General features: G+C 38.9%; 1 protein-coding gene across 3 annotated transcripts; it reads left to right on the forward strand.

Moving 5' to 3' along the window:
* On the forward strand, positions 1 to 12,714 carry LOC111217997 (high affinity choline transporter 1-like). 3 transcript variants are annotated; one of them, XM_022740080.1, is made up of 9 exons: positions 1 to 122; positions 1,409 to 1,604; positions 3,197 to 3,310; positions 4,062 to 4,217; positions 4,321 to 4,469; positions 5,549 to 5,692; positions 8,481 to 8,634; positions 10,939 to 11,156; positions 11,361 to 12,714. In XM_022740080.1, the coding sequence occupies exons 1-9, from the start codon at positions 15 to 17 to the stop codon at positions 11,907 to 11,909; spliced, it is 1,788 nt and encodes a 595-aa protein (XP_022595801.1). In that variant the 5' UTR covers positions 1 to 14; the 3' UTR covers positions 11,910 to 12,714. The 3 variants fall into 3 exon arrangements, with proteins under 3 accessions (XP_022595801.1, XP_022595802.1, XP_022595803.1); XM_022740081.1 differs by having other exon boundaries at positions 35 to 122; positions 1,397 to 1,604; XM_022740082.1 differs by having other exon boundaries at positions 99 to 117; positions 1,397 to 1,604.
* Positions 12,715 to 21,998: the final 9,284 nt, after the last annotated feature.

A 21,998-nucleotide genomic window follows, 5' to 3' on the forward strand; every position in this document is an offset into this window, starting at 1 on the left:
CCACGGAGACACGAATGACCAATGACGGTTTGACCACAGGAGCAGCTGGTTTGGCCACGGATGACGGCTGGCTTGACCACAGTGGAACAGACCGTGGAACAGACTGCAGATGTCAAAGTAAGGTAAGTCAAAGAGACATAACTGTAAATGAATTTACTGTAGAGCCCACTCTGTAAACATTTTTGTTATTGCTCCTAACGGTATGAATGCATTGAATTGTTAGGCTCTTCAAGTCATGAAGTCACTGCTTATTAGACTGGTGTAAATACTTGTTATTTAGCTAACGGTAGCTAGTTGTAAAAGTATTATTTCCGTGTTTCAAACTGTTTGCTAACTTGTTGTCATGGTCATTTGTGAATGGGTCATTGTTTGCAGTTTACTAATGTCAGTAGCTCAGATAAATATATTTGGACCACAGCTGTTTCAAAAGCAACACACTTCCAGTGAAATGAGGCAGCAATATCATGAACATGTGGCTCCTCAGCATCCGAATAAGTCAGAAAGTTGTAAACATTTGGTCCTCATAGGGTGGTAATATGAAAAGTCATTTTATGAAATATTTAACAGCTACAGTCTACATATTGTGGTTAGCAACGGAAACGGTGATATTTGGGTATTAAAGAGTGGAAACAATATAATTTTACATGGGCTTACTTTTCTACTTACATTGTAGTAGAAACTGTTTTGTGCTTTAGTGATACTTTTAGTGACCTATGGTGGTGGTTTGACTTGCAGTGTTTTAGCTTTAGCCACAGTGTAGAAGTGCAGTTACCAGTTATTTTCTCCATTTAATAACCTGCATGTTATTTTCTCCTATCAATTAATTTATTGTTTGGACTGTGAAAGATAAGAGACTGGTGAAAATGTCTAAAATACCAAGATATGCAACATAAAGTTCTCACAGCAGAAAATGAACCCAGAGAAAAGTTTCTGCTTCAAAAAATTACTTATAAGACTGATAAAAAAAAAAATTCAGTTGAGTAATCGCTTAATCTAACAATTAACTTATTGTTTTAAGTCTACCAGTGTTTGAATTTTTTTTTTCTTTGCAATGCTGTCGGCTGTATTATTTACTGTAAGTGTTGTGCCAGCCTTTTTTTTAAAACCAGTTTCCACTAACACCAGCTGCAGTATCTTTTATTTATATTTGCTCATCCTTCATGTGGTGATGGGTAAGTGCTGTGGTTTTGGCATACCCACTGCCTTCATTCACTGGCACTTTAAGTGACGTTAAATTAATCACTATCAGCAATATTGCGACGTCTGGTGAACTCATGAGTGCTACTAAAACACGGTTTCCGGGTTCCTGATTCAGTTGGCGACCTTTGTGCCTGCACCCTCTTGGTAAATATACAGTGTCAGTATTTGTTATCCATTCATCTGATCTGTTTGTCAGTGTGCTCCATAGTGGCTGACCACCATGGCTCTGAACATCCCCGGCGTGGTTGCGGTGGTGGTGTTCTACTTGCTTATTCTGGGGACAGGGTTCTGGGCCGCCCGGAAGTCCAGGAAGGCTGAGAGGAACAGCCGTGGAAACAGAACCGAAGTGATTCTCCTTGGAGACAGGAATATCAACTTGCTGGTTGGGATTTTCACCATGAGTGGTCAGTTATTCAGTGGGACTCAGAAACTCATCTTAGCCTAGATGATAATAGATAATATGATTATGAATATGTTTATTTTGTCATATATTATTTTTTCCAGATTAAGTTAATCATGTCATTCTTTTGGGGTAAAGAAAAGTTATTATTTATTTATTTATTCATTAAGCCTTTATTTATACTTGGTGGGTTGCTGTGCATACCTGCTCTTTTATAGCATAGTTAAGTGAAATTATAGCTACACAGCAACAAGACACATATTTAAAACAGACATCAGACAGTATGCAATGTGCATGGTCTGCAAAAGAAGTCACAAGCAGGTAGAGGATGGTTAATGACAGTCTTCTTGTTGACATTGCAGACTTTTCCAAGAGATTGATGCACTAACAAAAATGCAGTTTTTACTAGGTCAGCTCTTGCTGTTATGTTTTTATCCTGAGAAAATGTTATTCTCTCAGGATGAACAGTAGTTGTCAATCTGGAATCATTTATTGTTGATTACTGCATCAGAGTGCAGGCTAACTCAAAGAGCAACTGCATTGTGTATTTTATTGAGGATAACATCCAAATCAGTGTTTTTCATTTCAGGAGAAGACCAGCCAGGCTGCAGCTTCACAGATCATTAAAATTTAGTAATCCGGTGGATACTTTTAATTTCATTGGGGTCAAATAATGCATTAGGGGCCAGATTAGCTAATTTTGGGATTACATTGTACTCATGTCACGGGCTGTAATTAGAGTGATTCATGATTCAAGACACAGATGCACCAAGCCTAATGCATTCAAGATGTTGTGATGTGTAATTTTAATTGCTGACTGTATTATGTGAAAAGTGGATGATTGATTGCTATAGTAACATTTACTTTATGGCCAGAATGTACATATTGTCCTCCTTTCATTTGAAACACATTAGCTCTTAATTCAACTGCCAGACCAATAAAATTTAACAGCAAGATAGCCACTGTGCCAAATTCAATGTGGGTAACTTGGTTCAATCTTGCGCAACCAGCTGCTGCTAAATATGGACATGTTTTCAAGGCTGCATCAGTCAATGCTTTCATTCCAGTTTGTCTGGAAAAGAAGTGCAGCACACGAAGTATTGCATTCTTAATCAGTAAACAATAATCAATAACCACAATAACCAACACCATGTAGTAGAATAATATTTATTAAACATATTAGTGACTGGAAAAATATTTGAAAACACCCACAGTTATGGATAGTAGGAGGGGTCTGTCTGTTAATGCAACTATGTTTGTCTTAAACAAATAGCCAGTTGTTTAATTCCCAGCTCAAGTGATAGTGACTCTTACTGCATGTAAACACAGGTGAAACTGCAAAAGCAAATGCAGTCTGCTAGATGATACACAACACCTTTGTTTTTTCTTTTATTTATTCTACTATAGTTTTATGGATCACTGTTTTATCCACGTCCATATACCTCAGCAATATCTGGACTGCAGCATACTCACACTGCAGGAAATTATATTCCAATTGAATTGTTTTATTTGTGTGTGTGCGTGTGTGTGTGTGTGTGTGTGTGTGTGTGTGTGTGTGTGTGTGTGTGTGTGTGTGTGTGTGTGATTTTTCTGCAGCTACATGGGTCGGAGGTGGTTTTCTCCTGGGTCTAGCTGAGGCAGTGTACACTCCCAAACTGGGCTTGATGTGGGCTCTTATGCCTATACAGTATTCTGTGTCTTTCATAATAGGTAAGACGTACTGTTTCTATGATGTGATCTAACTGATTTTATTAAAGTGCTACATTAAGATGTACAACACTGTAGTGTGCACAGTCAGGAATTTGTTTTGGTGAGCATGATGTGCTTAATATTGATAATTTGCAGTGCACAGTCCAAGTTCAGGTTCAGGTTACTTTATTTGTACCCGTAGGTAAATTCTGTTTGCAATAAAAGAGTCATCAGTCCCACGCACACAGTTCAAGTGGTTGGAGTCGTCATTTAAAATCCAGCTATCCGCTGTAACTGTCTGGTGTACAGGGATGCTAGGTTAAGACGTGACTCACCAATCGGCTTACTGGACCATTTAGCAATTTGGCTGAGAGAATTCCTGCTCTTCAAAGACAGATTTCCAAACTATGATGCCAGAGAAAAGGATAAAATCGATTTAATTAAAGCACGGTAGAATCAAATCATCATGGTCTTGTCAATCTGGAAATGCAACAGTTTCCTCAGACACAGCAAGCGCTGATGCCACTTTTTACACACAGATTCACAATTTACCTCAAAGTTCAATAATTATCCCAAGGTATTTGTAGGATTTGTCTGACCTTGATTGGATGTGTTGCCATGTGTGTTGGCTCGCCTTCTGAAATCACATAGTGCATGCAGCATCAAAAAACTCAAGGACATGGTGAAAACTGTCTAACGCAAAACTAGAGTTCTTAAAAATGTATTCTGATATCAAATAGAAAGTATTAGTTAATCTCCCCCACTGCACAAGGTGGTCTTTTCTTTGTCAAGCCAATGAGGGACAAGAAGTATATCACCATCATGGACCCATTCCAGAGGAAGTACGGCACAGTGCTGAGTGGTGCTCTGGTACTGCCTTCTCTGCTGGTGGATGTGCTGTGGGTGTCCTGCACTCTGCTTGGTTTAGGTAAACACACCGACATATCAAGTAAAAACACACCTTTTTATTTAGTGGTTGCAATTAAAGCATTTCAATTTGCACATCTGTGTTTGTGGTTTTTGTCTGACAGGAACAACTATGAGTGTGATACTGGACTTGCCATATAGTTATTCTGTCTGGATCTCATCAGCCGTGGCCATCATCTACACTTTGTCAGGAGGCCTGTATTCAGTGGCCTACACTGACATCATCCAGCTCTCTCTAGTTTTCCTCAGTTTGGTGAGTTACAGCATCTTTTACAGTAGCACACATTCTTTTTAAAGACATACGGTGTCTTTTTTTTTTTTTAAGTTATTTTTTTGGGCATTTTTTGCCTTTAATCCGATAGTTGCAGAGAGAGAGAGAGAGACAGGAAAGTCAGGGAGAGAGAGGGGGGATGACATGCAGCAAAGGGCCACGGGTCGGATTCAAACCCGGGCCGCTGCGGTTAGGATTTCGTGGTGCGCACTCTACCAGGTGAGCCATCGGGGTGCCCCAAGACATACAGTGTCTACAGGTATGTACAGCATATTAACATATCGTAGTAGTAGAGGCACAGAAAAAGGCATGAGAAACAGCGTGAAATCATTGTATTCTGGATAATTGTATAAAATATAAATAATTGTATAAAATTGTATAAATGTATTTTGCAAGCAATGTCTCAAATGAGCTGTTTTTCTGTCATGTTGTTTCGAAATCACTAGAAGCCTTAACCCTTTAAAATAATCCTGTTTTTTTGTTTGTTGTAGTTGAGCGGCTGTTGCATCAATCTTAAGAAGTTTGCACAACAAATCCAAATTTTCTGAAACAAAATGGAGCTCTCAAGCAGAGTCTCAATTCTGAGCTGAAAAAGTCAGATGGGAATTCACAAGCTGATCCCGAAGCAGGCGAAATGGTTTGAGATACATTTTGACACGTTAGTAAAACGGTTACTGGAAACACATATATCGCAAACAGCAAAAACAATTACACTCATCCTGGAAAGTCTTCAATGCCTAAGGAGCACACCATGTTAACTGCAAAGACCCTGGTCTAAATCCAACTAGAAACCTTTGGTGTGTCTTCATAGCTTTCTCCCCATGTTTAGTGTCTCCACTGTCAGTTGAATCTTTTAAGAAAATTACCTCAATCCATTTAGTCAGTTGGCAGTATGGGAGACACGTACAAACACAAAGAACCTCTCAACGGAGAGGTGAAAAAGAAAAGGGGGGGGGGTTTTACAAATATTCAAAGGTCATATTTTCACTTTGACATCTGACAAAATAACCGACTTGTTGTGTTCAGGTCTTCAGTCTCATGATCTCGATATCTGTTTGCAGTGGCTGTGTGTTCCCTTCCTTCTGCTCAACCCCATATCCACAAACATTGCCCAGACTGCCTTTAACCACACGTTCCAAGAGCCCTGGGTTGGCACCCTGGAGCAGGATAAAGTCTTGAGGTGGACTGATGACTTCCTGATGCTGGTGAGTTGAGAATATTCATACTTCTTTGACTTACTGGACCTGAACCTTTGTAGGCAAATATGTGTATTTTTCCTGGTTCCATCCATAAGCCAAGAGCACAGGCACTGGACCGACAGACCTAATGTCAGTGCCTTTACATGAATATAACTGAGTTACTATCCGCGTTCTGCACTAATATGATTTCTTCAGTTTCATGTAAATGTGAAATCTTGTTTCCATAATCAAGGTAGAGAATTAAAGAAATCTGCCGGACTAGATTTCCTGGCCATTCATACACAGAACAGGGTTTTTGATGTTTATTGCGTGTGCATGACAAACACTTCAAACGGAAAATATTGCTGTGACAGCAGAACAGCACAATGTTAGGAGTCATCTTGACATGTGACAACTAGGGTTTACATCTGCACTGCACCATTAGATACACCCTTAAGAATACCCACTGTACACGCAGTACTCACCGACTTGTCCCCCGTTCTTGCCACCTTCCTTCATCTTCTATCGATACATCCTCCTCGAATTAAAAATAATTTAATTTAAAGTCTGGCTAAAACTGAAACTATCACTAAATAGCACTGAGAAGTCCAAAGAAGTCAGTTTATATAGGTTAACATTTGGACATAATCAGACAGCCATATATGGCTTTTGGTTGTCTAGAACTTTTCCCTGATGATCTGTGTCAAGTTCAAAATGTCCCCGTGCACACTAAGAAATCAAAGTACAGGAATGGACCTAAAAAGGTACAAAGGCTTTGTTGCTCCAGGTGCACCCTAGCAGGTAGGTGCGGTGAGAGACAGGCAGGAAAGTCAGGGAGAGAGAGAGGGAATTACATGCAGCAAAGGGCCACGGGTCGGACTCACACCCATGGCCCCTGCAAATACCACTAAACAGAACTGGTACCTTATGAGGTACAGTTGGAGTGACATGTCATTTTGTACCTCTATGAGGCAAAAACATGCCCCTAAATTCAGACACAAAGTTGTTTACAGTTATTGACTAAAATCTATTTTTAAAAAACCGACAATTAGTTTACATCTTATAACAAAATCAACCTTTTAGATGTAAACTAATCCATTTTCAGTGCATTTCAATGTATTGTTGTGATGGAACTGATTTATCCTTAAAAAAGGTCCAGCACATGACAAAAAGCAGATCTGGCTTTGTAAGTCTGCCTTATGACCCTACAACATTATTAACAGCATTATAACAATGTAAAGACTGGCTGAAATCACTAAAATGCAAACCCAGCTATGTTGTTAATGAAGCTGATAAAATTATTCCCAGACCAAGAATTGAATGGAAATTGTAGCCTGTTTTATTACAACAAACCCAACTGTCTGACTCGCCGCATCACCTGCCTGTACCTTAATCTTGTTAAAAGTACAATTATGTACCTTTTGCTGTCAGCAATGATTTTGTACCTTTAAAATTAAACAAAGCTCCACAGTTATCTCCCTAAGGACCATTTCAGTACTGTACAGGGTACTTTTTCTGAAAAATGTACCTTTGGGTACAAAAACGATACTGTTTCTCTGTGTGTCTTTTTTTTTCCACAAGTCGCCTCAGACCTGTCGCTGCACCAGCACTTGCTGCTGCCATTCCATGTGTTGTTATTGTTTACTGTGCCTGTCTTCTTCTTCTCTTTTTCGTTTGTTGTCAGACTACAACACATTTACAGGGTTATTATACTGCCTCATCAGTGCTGGAAGAATCACATCTCCAGTACCTATGACATCTACCTACGATATAGATATGTAGAACAACAAGTACCGTCAATATTTTTCTACATTTACAATATTCACTTAAATATGGTACTTGAACAAATTTAATCAGTTACTTTTCACGACTGAAGTTTTCTGTATAGTTGATGCTGATTGGAGAATAATGGAGCAGCTGGATTAATGGTGTGGTAACGGTGAAGTGAGTGGGTTTGACAGGTTGTGAATAAGCAGGATAAATACAACAGGATTAATACCAGTAACAGGAGGCTGAAGAGAGGCAAGAGGAGGTGAGGTCAGTAGTTGTCGTGACAGCAGTTGTACAGTACATGATATACATGCACATCATGTTGCTTCTTATGACTTAGACATGCAGCTGTGAGAAGTTGTTCATTTGGAGATGTGTGCATGGCTTTTTATTTTTATTTGTACGTAAAGCTTGTATAACATTTACATCTACACTGTTGTCAAATACTGGGTTTTTTATATTAAAAAATATAAAACGTTACATGATTGTAATGGATATATAAAGTATATAAATATAAAAACTCACCTCTTCACCACTTAACCACGCTACAACAGTGAGTCTCACCCTGCCCCTAAATTACAATGTCATATAAAGGTCACCTCAGTGGTTCAATGGTTAGCAATGCTACTTCACACAAGTAAGGTCTAAGGTCTGAATGTCAGCTCAGAGTCTGTGTGTGAGTTACTCCGCGGTTTCTCTGGTTTCCTTCCACAGCTCTAAGAACACAACTAAGATGGACCCTGTGTTTGACCTTTGACCTTACTAGAGTGTTTTGCTGCCTTTGGCGAGATGCATTCTGTGACAGACTGTAGCTCTTGAATTGGAGTAGGTATAGTGGGAATGAATAAATAAATCGCTGTGAGTAAATATTTCAACTTGTCAGAGCAGTATTAGAAATCTTTAGGACATTGTTTCTTCCTGAACTTCACAGTGTGATGGAGAAATGCTCTCTATCAATTTATCTTTTCACTCTTTCCCCGTCTTCCTCATCTTTCCTCGTCCTCATCGTGCATTTTCCTCCTCTCCCTCTGCTCTTTTCTTCCAGGCTCTTGGCAGTGTTGCATTTCAGAGTTTCCACCAGAGGACGCTGTCTGCCTCCTCAACACTAACAGCCCAGTTAACCTGCTACGCTGCTGCACTTGTCATCAGCATACTGGGAGTCCCCCCCATCTTGGTCGGGGCTGTCGCCGCCTCCACAGGTGGGAATTAGGTTCGAGATGACAGACCTTTAATACAAACACATTATGGTCTGGAGCTATTTGTGTTCTTTGGACAAATTATTGATTGTTAGTCATTTTGCAATATAACAGAGAAAGCAGCACTAGTTTGCTAGTTACCATGGTCGGTGTACATCAGACCATGGCAAAATATAGGAAACCCCCCCGGGTCTAGACACTGGTGGTGGTCCTGGAGATAGGAAGGGGAGAGGCTGGAGATCTGGATGTGAAGAGAGTGATGATGAGCTCAGCCTAACTCGATATGAAGACTGGAGGTGAAAGGGCTGGAGGAGGGTCGCAGCAACCGCTCTGAGATGACAGCTGACGATGGGAGAGAGAGGAGAACCAATTTTAAAGTATGACTGGGACAACTTGATTGGCAGTATGAGATTGTGGCACGATGTGATTGGTTCCCGAACACCTGAAATCTGGTGATTATGAGGAGAAGAGGGGTGAGAGAGGGAGAATAGAGCTAGTCTTCCTGATTGAACTTGCACTAAGCTTCAATTCTGGGCTTTCTGTGAAAATGCGGTTTGCTGATCTACTGTAAAGCACTGCTTATTTCTTGAAAGCCCACAGACAGTTTGCCCAGTATTAAACAGAGGCCCCTGTCACACAAGCACTCTCTATAACACTCACTTTGCAATACTTTTGACCTGGAACACAAGGAGCCTCATTCTACTTCCTGAATAGTAATCATTTGTAGATTATTGTTTTAGGCAAAACAAATGCTTCTTTGTTCCACTTTTCATACTGGAACAATATAAAACAGATACAGCTACTGTCTTACAGTTATTTTCTTTGACTTCAAGTGCTTCCGTTGAGCACAACATTCAGGTATTAAACACCTGGTCAGTCAGAGGCTGTAGACATGGCTAACAGCAGATGCTGTGTTTGTGGGGCTAGGTGAGGCAGGCTTTTCTGACTGTTTTGATAGTTAGGTTGCTTTTGTACATATACAATAAGTGTAAATATAATTCAAAATGATATATAAACTCTAATGCTCATCTGGAATTGGAAATGAATATAAGCTACACTATAGCTTATATTCTATATAAGATTACTGTAATATATAAGATTTTCTTTTTGATAAATACTATTTGTGTTTATTTCACGTTGTCCTTGTATTTTTTTTATCTCCGTTTTATGTTTGTATTTTGATTGTTCTATTGATTATTGAATATGAAATGGGGTTCTAGTAATTTGATGAATTCTTTTGCTTGTTTGTTGCAGCCTGTGACTGTTATTTCAGATGTTGTGTAACAAAATACAAGTCAATGTTTTTATGTTAACAGTGGAACAAATGTGTTATGTTAAAGGGACTGCACAAAGGGATGAACTCAGCGAAATATCACCCAGCTTTGTAGTTGCTCATTTGGTTCTCTGTCAGTGCTCTCATCAATCCCATTAATAGCCACAATAGGCAGCTGTTTTCAGTGAAAACACTCATTGTGCACTACCTGCCCAGCACCTAAAGTCAGAGAGGTCAGGGAGACAAAATTAGCAACTAGCTGGTGAACACAATGGGGTATTTAGTAACTGAAGAGATAGATGTTTCCCTCAGGAGTTTGAATCAGACGGCTAAAAATACAACACCAAATGAATGGTAATGATGCTGTGTTTCTGCTAGATGTGTAAATAAGCAACTATTTGCTAACATGTTTGCCATAAAGGTATAATATGTAATTTTTCCACATTAAAAAGCCAAAAAACGATTAGACCTATCCTTACACCTTACCTTATATTATCTCAAATGTTTCGAGCAATTTTCAAACCTTGAGAAATACGTAATTTTAATCAAGGTAACTGTTTCATTTGGTTGCCTGCCAATGCCGTCATATTCTCTATGTGTCTCTATTTGTCAGCATTGTGGTTGTCTGCCAGAAGTGGTCAATATGGATTTTTTATCCCGTTTTAAGCCACAGTTTTACGATACACTTCTTAGATCTTGGTCTTTTTTAACAATACATTTTAACCAGATGGAGGATTTTAGTCATTGGTATCTGGGTCTTAAGTTATCAGAGAAACACAGCTTTTTGTGTACAGCTTGTTCAGTTTAATACAACTTAATTTATGTCATTATAGATTGTAAACGTTTTATAATTCTATATATTATATTATTATAAATATAATATTATATAATTATAAATAAATGCGAGTTGGTAGAGAACTGTCTTTGATAGCAAAACCTTTTAATTACAGAATAGAGCCAAGATTTCTGTTGGAGTGCTGTAAGGATATAATATCCAGGTGAGGAAATTGAACTTTGTCATTTCTCTTGTCCAGACTGGAACCTGACGCTGTATGGCTCTCCACCTCCATACATACGTGGTGAGCAGAGTCTGGTCCTTCCCCTGACCCTACAATACCTCACTCCATCTTACATCTCAATCATTGGAATCGGAGCTGTGGCTGCTGCTGTCATGTCATCCACAGACTCCAGCCTCTTGTCTGCAACTTCTGTTTTCTCGTCAAACATCTACAAGAACATTTTGCGTAAACAGGTAAGGAAGTGCGGATGTTGACGGTGGCAGCTCAGTGGCACAGTGTGTCTCTAGACCTGTGGGCTAGGGCTGGTCTCTCTGTCCTTAATGTTTCCATTCATTGCAAACTAAAAAAGGACAAACAAATTAAATAAATCCATTTTGGATCCAACATACATGAATGAATCATGAAGTGTTTCTTTTTACTCGTCTCCATGTCCCTAGGCTTCAGACTATGAAATACAATGGGTGATTCGGGTCACAGTGGTGGTGGTGGGTGTGGTTGGGACATCCATAACGTTCTTCACCAAGAGCACCCTGGTCCTCTGGATTCTTGGAGCAGATGTTTCCTACACCCTTATATTCCCCCACCTGATCTGCGTGCTCTTCATTGAAATGACAAATGGATACGGTGCCATGGTGGGTTACATCATAGGGCTGACTGTAAGGATTTTGTTGGGAGAGAACACTATAGGTCTTCCTGTCGTTCTTCAACTTCCTGGTTGCACGTTGGAAGATGGCATCTATGTCCAAAAGTACCCGATCAGAACAGTCTCCATGCTCTGCACCCTTGTGACCATCATAGTGTTTTCCATGCTGGGTTTGTTCTTGTTCAACCATGGCCTGCTTCCTGAAAGGTGGGACATTTTCAAAGTAAAACCCTCCATTACTGTGTCACCAGCAGATACTATCACACAGAATCTCAAAGAAACTGTTGCAAGTGATGCAGAGTGTGATGAAAACATATGTGGACTTGCCTTACAGCCAATGTAGCAGACTGGATCATAACCTTTTGTATTTCCTTTTGTTAAGTTGCTGACCCACATTTTATAATGATTTTAATAACTGTATAAAAAAGTTGCTTTCACAAAGCGGCTTTCCTATTAGCAGAAAACTTCTAATGGGTGATGAGGGAGTTTACACACCTAAAAGCTTTGTGTTTCATCATAAATATACTGCATATTGTAAATATTTGTTTTTTGTATTCAAGATACATGAAAAAGTGATGATCTCAAAAAACAGGAGATTACACAAAATACAAAAGGTATCATAGTTTCATAGGGTTAATAGGTGATCAAAGCCATAAATGGATGCATAATATAGTCACACATATCACACAAAACAGAGTATTTCCCCCTCTTCCCCTAGTGACATCCACCCATGCAAATAGTTGTGTTTTGTTTACTGATATTATGTTGCAACCCAAATACACTGGAGAAAAATTGTATTTCATCTGTGAAATTGAAATTAAATTTGAATTACTAGGTTTAAGTAAGAAATTGTTTTTTTTGTGATTTGGGTGAAGTAACACTTCTAACTCTAGTTTTTGTTTTTGTTTAGCTGGCCTATTTAATTCAGTGTTTCTTTTACTCTGTTTCCACCTGAATGATATGACTGACATGTCATCCTTTCCTCAGAAAAACTTGTTTTTGAAAGGTAAAGATGTGGAAGGCTATAAATAAAGGTCATTCAGATGTTATACAATGGATCTGTCTCTCTCCCTTTCTCTTTCTTTTCAGTAAGGCTGGGGTTATGCTTGATACAAAGAAATTTGTACAAAGTGTCATCCAACCACGTATTAGGCAAAAGTTGAAATGAGATTATCTGTCAAATGTGGACAATGATGTACTTTTATAGTCTCTCCTCTGAGGCTTACATGGTGTCACACTCGTATACATTGTACGTATACAAAAAGTGATGGAAGTAGTGGGAAGGATGAACACAGAGAGCTTAAAAGAGAAGCTCATATCCTGCCTACTCTCTTACCTTCTCACTCACCAAGTGACGTGGGTGTTCATGTTGGATTGTCTCTTTTGGAGATTTACAAAAATTGTAATTAACAGCACAGACAGGTTGCAGATACTGTCACACAATCTGTCAAAGGCTTTGTTCCAGCTCACTACACAGACCTGATTTTCCATCCAACCAACTCAATGCAGCTTTAAAAGCATAAGCAAGTGTCTATCAGCATCCAATGTTATGTCCTTAAGAATCCAGTGTGTTTAGATATTTCTTGAATAAATGTTAAAATTAACAATTTCATCAAGTGATTTGATATTTGTCTAAATATGAAGGTCATTTTTGGTCAATAATTTCCTTGATTTCCTTTTGTACGGTACTTACATTTGTTGATGTAGTTAAGTTTGTTGATTTACTGAATGTGTTGTCTGTTGTTAGCCTACAGAATATTAATGAATTTAGAAAATGTGAGAAGGAAAAACTGCTTTCCTTTTTTCTTCTTAACAGCATTTGCTATACACTTGTGGCAGAATGCAACAATGTCAAATGTGAAACATTGACCACCATACATTGATTTTCTATGTTTTTTTTACTTTTCCCATTCCCCCCTTAACATTGTGAAACAGGGCATTTTTCAAAACTTTCAATCAATCAATCAATCAATCAATCAATCAATCAATCAATCAATCAATTGCTCAGGAAATGATGTATGAATCTTGAAAATTAGACATTTTTATTGTATTGAGATCTATGAGTTTGTACAGTTGTGTGTAGATCCAGGTAATGATCCAGATCTGGCACATGTGTAGGATTGTTTGGCCTTGGTGGAGGCATGCATTCAACTGAGTGCCATTCTAGGTTGTTTGTTTATTACCATAACCAGTACTCTATATATATATATATACCTATTAAGTCCAACATTAGGAGCTGGAATCAATTTTTGGCAAGTAAAAAACTGCATTGCCAACTACATTGGCCCTTTACAGAGTTTTCAACAGGTAAAGAGTACTGGTTATGGTATAATCTTCAAATTAGAAATCTGGTGAGTTACATGAAGACATTTTGAGGCAGAAAACCTCTTTCAGTCCAACATTAGGAGCTGGAATCAATTTTTGGCAAGTAAAAAACTGCATTGCCAACTACATTGGCCCTTTACAGAGTTTTCAACAGGTAAAGAGTACTGGTTATGGTATAATCTTCAAATCATAATCGTGGTGAGTGATTTGAAGTAATTTTGGGGCAGAAAACCTTTTCAGTCCCAAATGTCTTTATTGCATACATAAGTCAGATGTACATCATGTTAATTACAGTCTATTTAACAAGGATATCAGACATAACAAACACACAAACATAAAAATAACATTATTGACTGTAAACAGCAAACACGTTTATGGCCGCAAATTCTGTTGAAATAAACGTTATCGTCTCACGCATACATAACATCACTATTAGCTCGGACATAGAGTTAGTGTATTTGTTCGTAATGGCTGTTTGATCCAGATGAAATCAGCTGTAGAGGCATAGAAACTGCACTTTTCAGCTTTAACAGGCTGCGCGCGCTCCCGCGGACAGAAAGAACTTTTTGGCAGGCAGTTGTGTAACCGACTAAACTTGTTTTGGTCTGAGATGCTGTTGGTCTTGTGGCACATCTAGTTGCACTGACGTTGGTTTACAAAACCTTTAATTATTAATTAAACAAACCATCACTCGTCAGTGAACTCCGTTCTTGGTAGAGGTCAGAGAGCTATTTAGGCATAAGTATTTAGTTATCATGATTTAGAAGTCTGTTCACACTGGTGTAGATTAATAAAAAAATATATATTAATTATAAAATATAAATTATAAAAATATATTAATTCTGTAGGGGTTAAATTCATATCATATCACACTTGCATTTTCTAAATCTCCAAGTGAACCTGATAGCATATGGGTCTTGATAAATAATTCTCTAGACAACAAAGTGTAAGATATGAGGAGATTTTTACACCAAACCAATGTTAACAACGAGTTTTATACGTTACTAGTATCAATCAATGGTCTTACGTCATCAGAAGCATACGTCATCAAATGCATCCAGCGCCTATAGGCACAAACAGCATCATCTGACATTCAGGAATCGTCTTTCTTCATGGTAAGTTTTCTTCAGTCTTCATGTTCATTTGTGAGTTGGCTAACATCTTTTGTGTATTTACTAAGCTATGTTGCCCAGGTGAACTAGACATGTTCTCGCTCGTCCCTCAGCTAGCTATTTCAATTTGACACACAAAAATTAGCATTAGCATGAAAAACAAATTGATAACTGATAACGTTGCTGCGCGGTAATACACTGACAGCACACAGATAGACACGACAGAACAGCGCAGACGAGACGGGGTAATGTGAGAAATATCCACAAATCTGTGATGGTAATTTACTCCCATGCTGCTCCTCTCACGCCGTGCGCACGCAGACAGGTATGGGACGGAGTTACTATGGTTACGAGACGCTCTGCGTCTCTGTCGCTCAGAAACGTTCATTTAGATGCCAGTAACAGGTTTTTAGGTTAGTATGCATTTGAATTTAAAATCTATTGATATAATTCTACATTTTTGGTTAAAATAATTGAAGACAGAGGAAGCCTCAAATCCACTCAGTCATGTAGAAATAGATTTATGATTATGTTAAATCGACTTTCTGTGCACACAGGACAAAGTCTAAACATCCGAGCACAGGTTGTGTGCATTACAATAGTCCTTGATCTGAGATAATGTAGGTTAAATGATCTGCTGTTGAAGTCATGATTATTCCTTCCTGCAAACCATTACAAGTACAGCAACTAGTGGAGCTATGAGAGCAGCTACCACTGGAGCCTGTGAGTAAAATAAACAGGTGGCATTAGGTAGTTGTTGTGAAGCCATTTCATTCATCCAGATTGTTTGCACATTAATTGTTGCAGTTGTTAGACTTTGAAGATGACCTTGTGAGTATTGAGAACAGCAACCCTCTGGTTTAACATTGTTTAACCTGGTTGAATTATCCAAATGTGTTGTAATTTAATTTTTTTTATCAATTGTTTGTCCTTGTTTGACCTTGAAAATGGTCTAGTAGCCTGTGACCTACCATTTTAGATACAGTACATGATGTTTTTATAATATAATTTCAAATATGAAATAGCCATTCTTCTAATAATCACTTCCTGTCCTGTTCCACCAGTTATAAACTGTTTTTGATGCATTCTTGGTTTTCATAGCACCTCAGTCTAACTAATCTAGACGACCAGTGCAGGGGGCTGTGTCTTGACTTAATTCAAAGAGGTTAGGGGGTGTAAAAATGCAGGAAATTAGAATATCTTTTTCTGGGGTGGGACCCCCAGACTCCCCACCAATTATGTATGTTCCCAGTTTGCCCCCCTGCTGTAGACTGATGCTACCTTTCTCTGAATTAAGACTAATATTTATTTGTATTTTTATTCTTATGATTAAAAAACATCTATTTTGATTATTGTTATTACTATATGGTAATAATAATAGAAATAGTAGAGAAGGCGATTCCCTCATGTGTACTGTACAGATACTCCTCTTGGAGTTATGTAATAATTTTGTATTCCCAGTGAGCTAAATTTGCACCACCATTAGCGTAACATAAGCCTTGAAGGGCAGAAAGTTTTCAGCAGGCCTTAAACAGGGTCAGTTCATTCAACAAAACAACCCAGGATGTAGATTATTACTCTGCACCTGTAGTGCTAATCAATATTTTATCTAAGCTACAAAGAGAAAGTAACATTTGATTTCATGTCTAGAGTTAACCTTTGGTCAGCATGAGGTTGTCACCATATGCTCCTGACACAGATGGATGGGGTTGTATAGTGCCTAAAAAGGCAGCTGAGCTAAAATATGGGTCAATCTATTTTAGAACAGGAAGACTTTATAGACGTGCATCATAAATTTAGAAAAGAATCCCTGACACACATGTCTCTTTGTGATGAGTTGTGATGGTGTCGTGAAGATCCCAGCACCAACCATGTTACCATGACTGTGGCCCTGGGTTCTCAAGTGTTCAGTGACTGACCCTTAGATGGGGGCATACTGTATTTAAAGCCACTAAAGACAGCTGTTATACATTTGAGATATAGGTTAAAATATAATCTATTGCTTTCCATTGTAACACACCTGCGCAGAAACAACCTTTGACCCAGTTAGTGTTATGTCATAGCCAAAGTCAGAAAAGCAATTTAACCTAAAGTCAATGTAATCCATCTACTTTGTCACTTACCTACTCTATGTTCATTGAAATCTATTAAGATCAGGCAGTTGCAGATAGTTTTTGGGGGTTTTCTTGTGTATAAACAAGAGTAATAATTGACATCCTTGCTAAAAGCTCTGTGTGGTACAGCATCTTTCTGACATGCTCACAATGACAATGCTAACATGCAAAGGTTCTAACTTTTAGGCTACAATGGTTCCATGAAATGCTAACATCAGCATGCTAACATGGTCACAACAACATGTTGGTGCTGACGTATAATTTGTGTGGTGAATTGACTGTAAGACTTGCATTGCAAACAAAGCTATATCTGTTGTGTCATTTTTTATATATACTGTTGTTACCAGTTTAAGAACAGTGTAATATGATAAAATGAAATGAAAATGAAATAATAAACTATCCAGGTCCTGAGAAATAGACAGTGGGATCAAACAGTTGTATCAAAGATAACCTCTAGACACCTCGCAGCTAGAACTAAATTAATGCACCACAAAATGTGATCTGGTTATTATGTTTCACTCCATGAGCGATGATGAAGAAGTGTCCCACTTCTTCTCTTCACTTTGTGTTTACCAGGTCATGATTAGTTTTTCTTTGTTCATTAACTCTCCAGCTGCTGGCCTGACCGGTTTGACTCATGTTTTTATCAGCTGCTGAGCTCACCGACTATCTCTCAGTCAGTTTGTTCTCCCTGTGTTCTTCCACAGATATTCATGCTGCATGCCACCCTCATTCATCAGTCAGACCCAATCCCATTGCCTGAATGTCTGTCTGTTGGAATCTCTCTCTGATCTCTGTTTCCTATCCCATCGTCTTTGGCTGAACCACTTCCTTGTCAGGACCAGTAACTATCTAGCCTTTGCCTTTTTTTTTTTTGGATCCAATTTCTCTGGATCTTTGCTGTCCCTTATCCCAAACAACAAAAACAGGATTCACTGTTTTTGTTGTTTGGGGTAAGGGACAGCTTCAGTGGACAGGGACTGTTTCAATGTCAGAACATGTTCTTGTTCCTCAGCCCTGGTAATGGGCGTCAGTCTGACTCAGCACCAGTCATCTCCCCACCCCTCTCTTTGCTCCAGTCAGTCTCTCTTTATTCTTGGCCCGGGCTGTGGCTCTGTATCGCACAACATGTTGCCAACATTCTGTCTGTCTTTCAGTTTTACAGTGTGTGTTTGCCTCATCTAACCTGACTGCCTGTTGACAGCTGCTGAAAGACCTTGTCCTTGTAAACTGCCTTTTAACTCTCTTCTGTGTACTGGTGTCCTCATTGGAGTCCAACTTTCTATGCGAGCTACCTGGTTCATGATGAGTTAAATGAGTTGTAGTACTCTGTATCCCGTCTTGGACTTAGGCCGATCCTTTCGTCTTGAATAATTGAATTGGTGCAAAGTGTCTCATTACATGTTCTGTCTACTAGGAGCTGGTTCTCTTTTCTAGAAACAACCACCATTTAAATATGATTCAAGTCATGAAATTAAATGTAGGCCATGACATTGCTGACTAAAATATAAAGCACCAGAAAAGTTGCAAGTCTGTTTAGGCAGACAAACATTTAAGTTGAAAGCTCAGCCATTGTCTTGCCTCAAAAAGATAGGATAGTGACTGAATTATCAAATTATATTTACCAAACAGTCTGTTAGGCGAAGTGATAACTGCTGCCAAGAAAAGGTTAAATACTCATTTAGCCAAATTGCACACTACCTTTTCATTTATTCACAATAGAGATGAAGAGCAGATTAGACTAAATACTGGTGTGTTTTGGTGATGGTATTTCATATAATTACTGTTTTTTGTGTAAAAACCCACATTAAATAGAATTTTGCTATAATTTCTATGAGATCTTGCCACATTGCATGTTTAAACATGCCACAGTTTGTCTTTGCATGGCATTGAAGTAAGTGGTTCCTCTTTATCACCACTCTGTGTGTGAAAGGAGTTTATACTGATCAGTTTCCACACCACACAGTCACTGCAGACAGACTATTTTGCATCACTGCTAGTGTATGAATAGTCTTACGGTATACAGTTGCCCACATCACCTTGCAGTTTGAAGACACAGGAAATCTCTTTAATCTGTGATTTGTGATCTAAAATCTGCTCCCACAGTAACTATTACTGTTTCTTCCTATGTTTCACATCCTATTTATCGCTGAACATCTGCTTTCTTACATATTACTTGTAGAAAAAACTCGACTGCAATTTGTAGATTTGATTTTATGTTGCCCTCCCTGAGTGTTACATGGTGTCACTCTAAGACAGGTCATCAATTATGGCTATGTCTGTATCCTCATTCTGCAAGTCAATTCTTAAAGATTTTGCAAGTTACTATAGGCTTTCATAATGCAAAACCCAATCATTTGTGATGTAAGAGAGGAAATACACTGCACACATAGCACACACACTCACACACCAGTGACGTCATGGAAAAACACTCCACTGTGAGTGAGTGAGCTCTCGTGGCACAACAGAGTGAGCCAGCTGGTTCTGTGTATTCATGACTGACAGAGATGCTGCTGCTGCCATTATAAAGTAATGTTAACCTTTGTGTCACATGCTTAAAATCTAAATAGGGTGAAAATATTTAATTGTTACGTTTGAGGCCGTGCTGTACACTGCTTTCCTTCACATATTTGGCTTTCAGCCACTGAAGGAGTCATCTGTCAAGCATCATGAGCTGAGAAGTGAAATATTTCATTCACTATTCTCATTCTCAAAAACATGCATGAAAAACAACAGTGAAAAAAAGTACACAAAAATTACAATCCAAACATTGTACTTAAATCAAAATCTAGATTTCGACGCCTTGTTGTCTCACCTCAAGGCCAAACATGTGTTTCTGTTTAGCTTTTGTGCAATGTGGGCACAAAACGCTTCATGATCCACAGAAGACCGAATGTTTATTTGGAGCTTCCTCCCTCTCCTCATCAAAAAGAAAAACATTTAATGAAACAACAACAACAACTGTTCTGGCACAGTGTGTCCGCAGGCTTCAAATATCATATGTGTCAGTCAAAGGGGAAACAGTAGCAAAGGAGTGTGTGTGTATGTGTGTGGTTATATACCTGTCTTTGTTGGTTAGGGTTGGTTAGGATAAATGCCAGGGTTAGGCAGGTTGTAGTTATGGTTAAGATGTGTGTGTGTGTGTGTGTGTGTGTGTGTGTGTGTGTGTGTGTGTGTGTGTGTTTGTACATGTCTTCTTTGTGTGTGTGAATACAGAGAAGACCATAGGCAAGTATTTATTTCACATTCTGCCTTTGTTGGTTGGTGCTGAGTGAGGACCTGTTACTGCTGCAGCTATGTACTCTGTATTTGATAGTTATTTATACCCATAAACTTCATTAAATGAAGAGCCAGTTCCCACAATTGCAGTACATGGCGGTCCAGATCAGGCATCATGTTCCAGCGACAATGATCATCATGTCCAATTCCAAATCAATGTTTCAGAACCTAGACAGAACATACCAATATTTGACATTGCTTAGATGACAAACATCACATTGGGCAGTAACTGAGATGAAACACTGGTTTTACATAGTTGGGGAGTGGCACTGAACTTTGAAGGTAAAATGAATCACCTAATTTATGACTGACATGTGGCCGCACATCAGTAGAAATCAAAGCTCAAAGGATTATACATCATTTACCACATTAGAGGAAAATAATTTGAGAAATGATTTAACTTGATCGTGTCATTTTCAAGGTATCACCATCAGACTGGAAAATGATAACAGCAGTATAAAATCAATAAATTCACAATAAACCTGTCTACACATAATCATCAGCAGTTGCCTTGCACCAATTTTATTATCCTGTGGAGAGAGAGACACGAGGCTGCCCCTTGCAGCGACTAACTTGCGTGTTATGCACAGCTTGGATTTAACACCTGGCTGCTGCGTTCTGCGTCCAAACTTGATCTTGAACTTTAACATGGTTGCTGACCTTTTCAAAGCACAACCAATCAGAGCACAGCTGATCAAGAAGCTGGGAAACAGAGAAAGCATCTCTGATGTAAATTATTAGGATTAGGAATAAGGGTGTGTTTGACGTTTTTTGTTTGGCATTAAATGGTTTTGCTCATGAATTACACTGTATGATGACATGTCGGCATTGAGTTGAGCTCTTGGCATTGATACTGCAATCCAGTGGCAGGAGAAGCTCAGATGGCTTATCTGGCCACAGTGTTCATCATTCATTCAATCTAGTGATATGGTATACTTAAGGTACTGGTCCAGGAAAAGTCCAGGACTCCATTTTCAAGATTTGTCTATCTTTATGCTTTGTTTTCAAAAAAGATGTTGGAAATAGGTCAACTGGTTTCCTGTTTATTTCCTGTTTATACCACCGTTTTGTTCAGACAGTTATCAATGGTGTTGATGTTTGGCCTACATTGCCCTGTTGTCTGGTTACCATTAGCTGCTATGCCGCAGCCTTGTGTAGCAAATTACATATAATTACATTGCCTGCTAGTGTTCCTGTTGGTACTGGTTGTTCCTCTTTCTTTATCTTTGAGGAAAATTTTAAGACCGCTCTCTGCACAGTCCACCAAAAACCACCTCTCTGTCGTTAATTGTTGGGCAGCTTATCGCACATAGCACCCATCAGTTCTGCCTGCCAGAGCACCCATCGACAGACATACAGACAAAGAGTCACAGACAGAGCCAGCTCTGTCTTGTGTCGTGCGCCGCTGCAGAGTTTCTGTGAAGGAAGCTGCAAGCTAGCTGCAGCAGAGGAAAGAAATTAGCCACATTGTCCCAGCCCTTCCTCCACTGTCCATATTGATTTTATTCAGTAGTAAATGTACACAGTGCAAATGAACTAGGCTGCTAAAACTCTGCAGAAAGGAAGAGAACATTAGTAAGTATTATTGACTGAGGGTGACCC

Source organism: Seriola dumerili, unplaced genomic scaffold, assembly GCF_002260705.1.
Source record: "Seriola dumerili isolate Sdu_G_001 unplaced genomic scaffold, Sdu_1.0 BDQW01000050.1, whole genome shotgun sequence".
Lineage (NCBI taxonomy): Eukaryota > Metazoa > Chordata > Actinopteri > Carangiformes > Carangidae > Seriola > Seriola dumerili.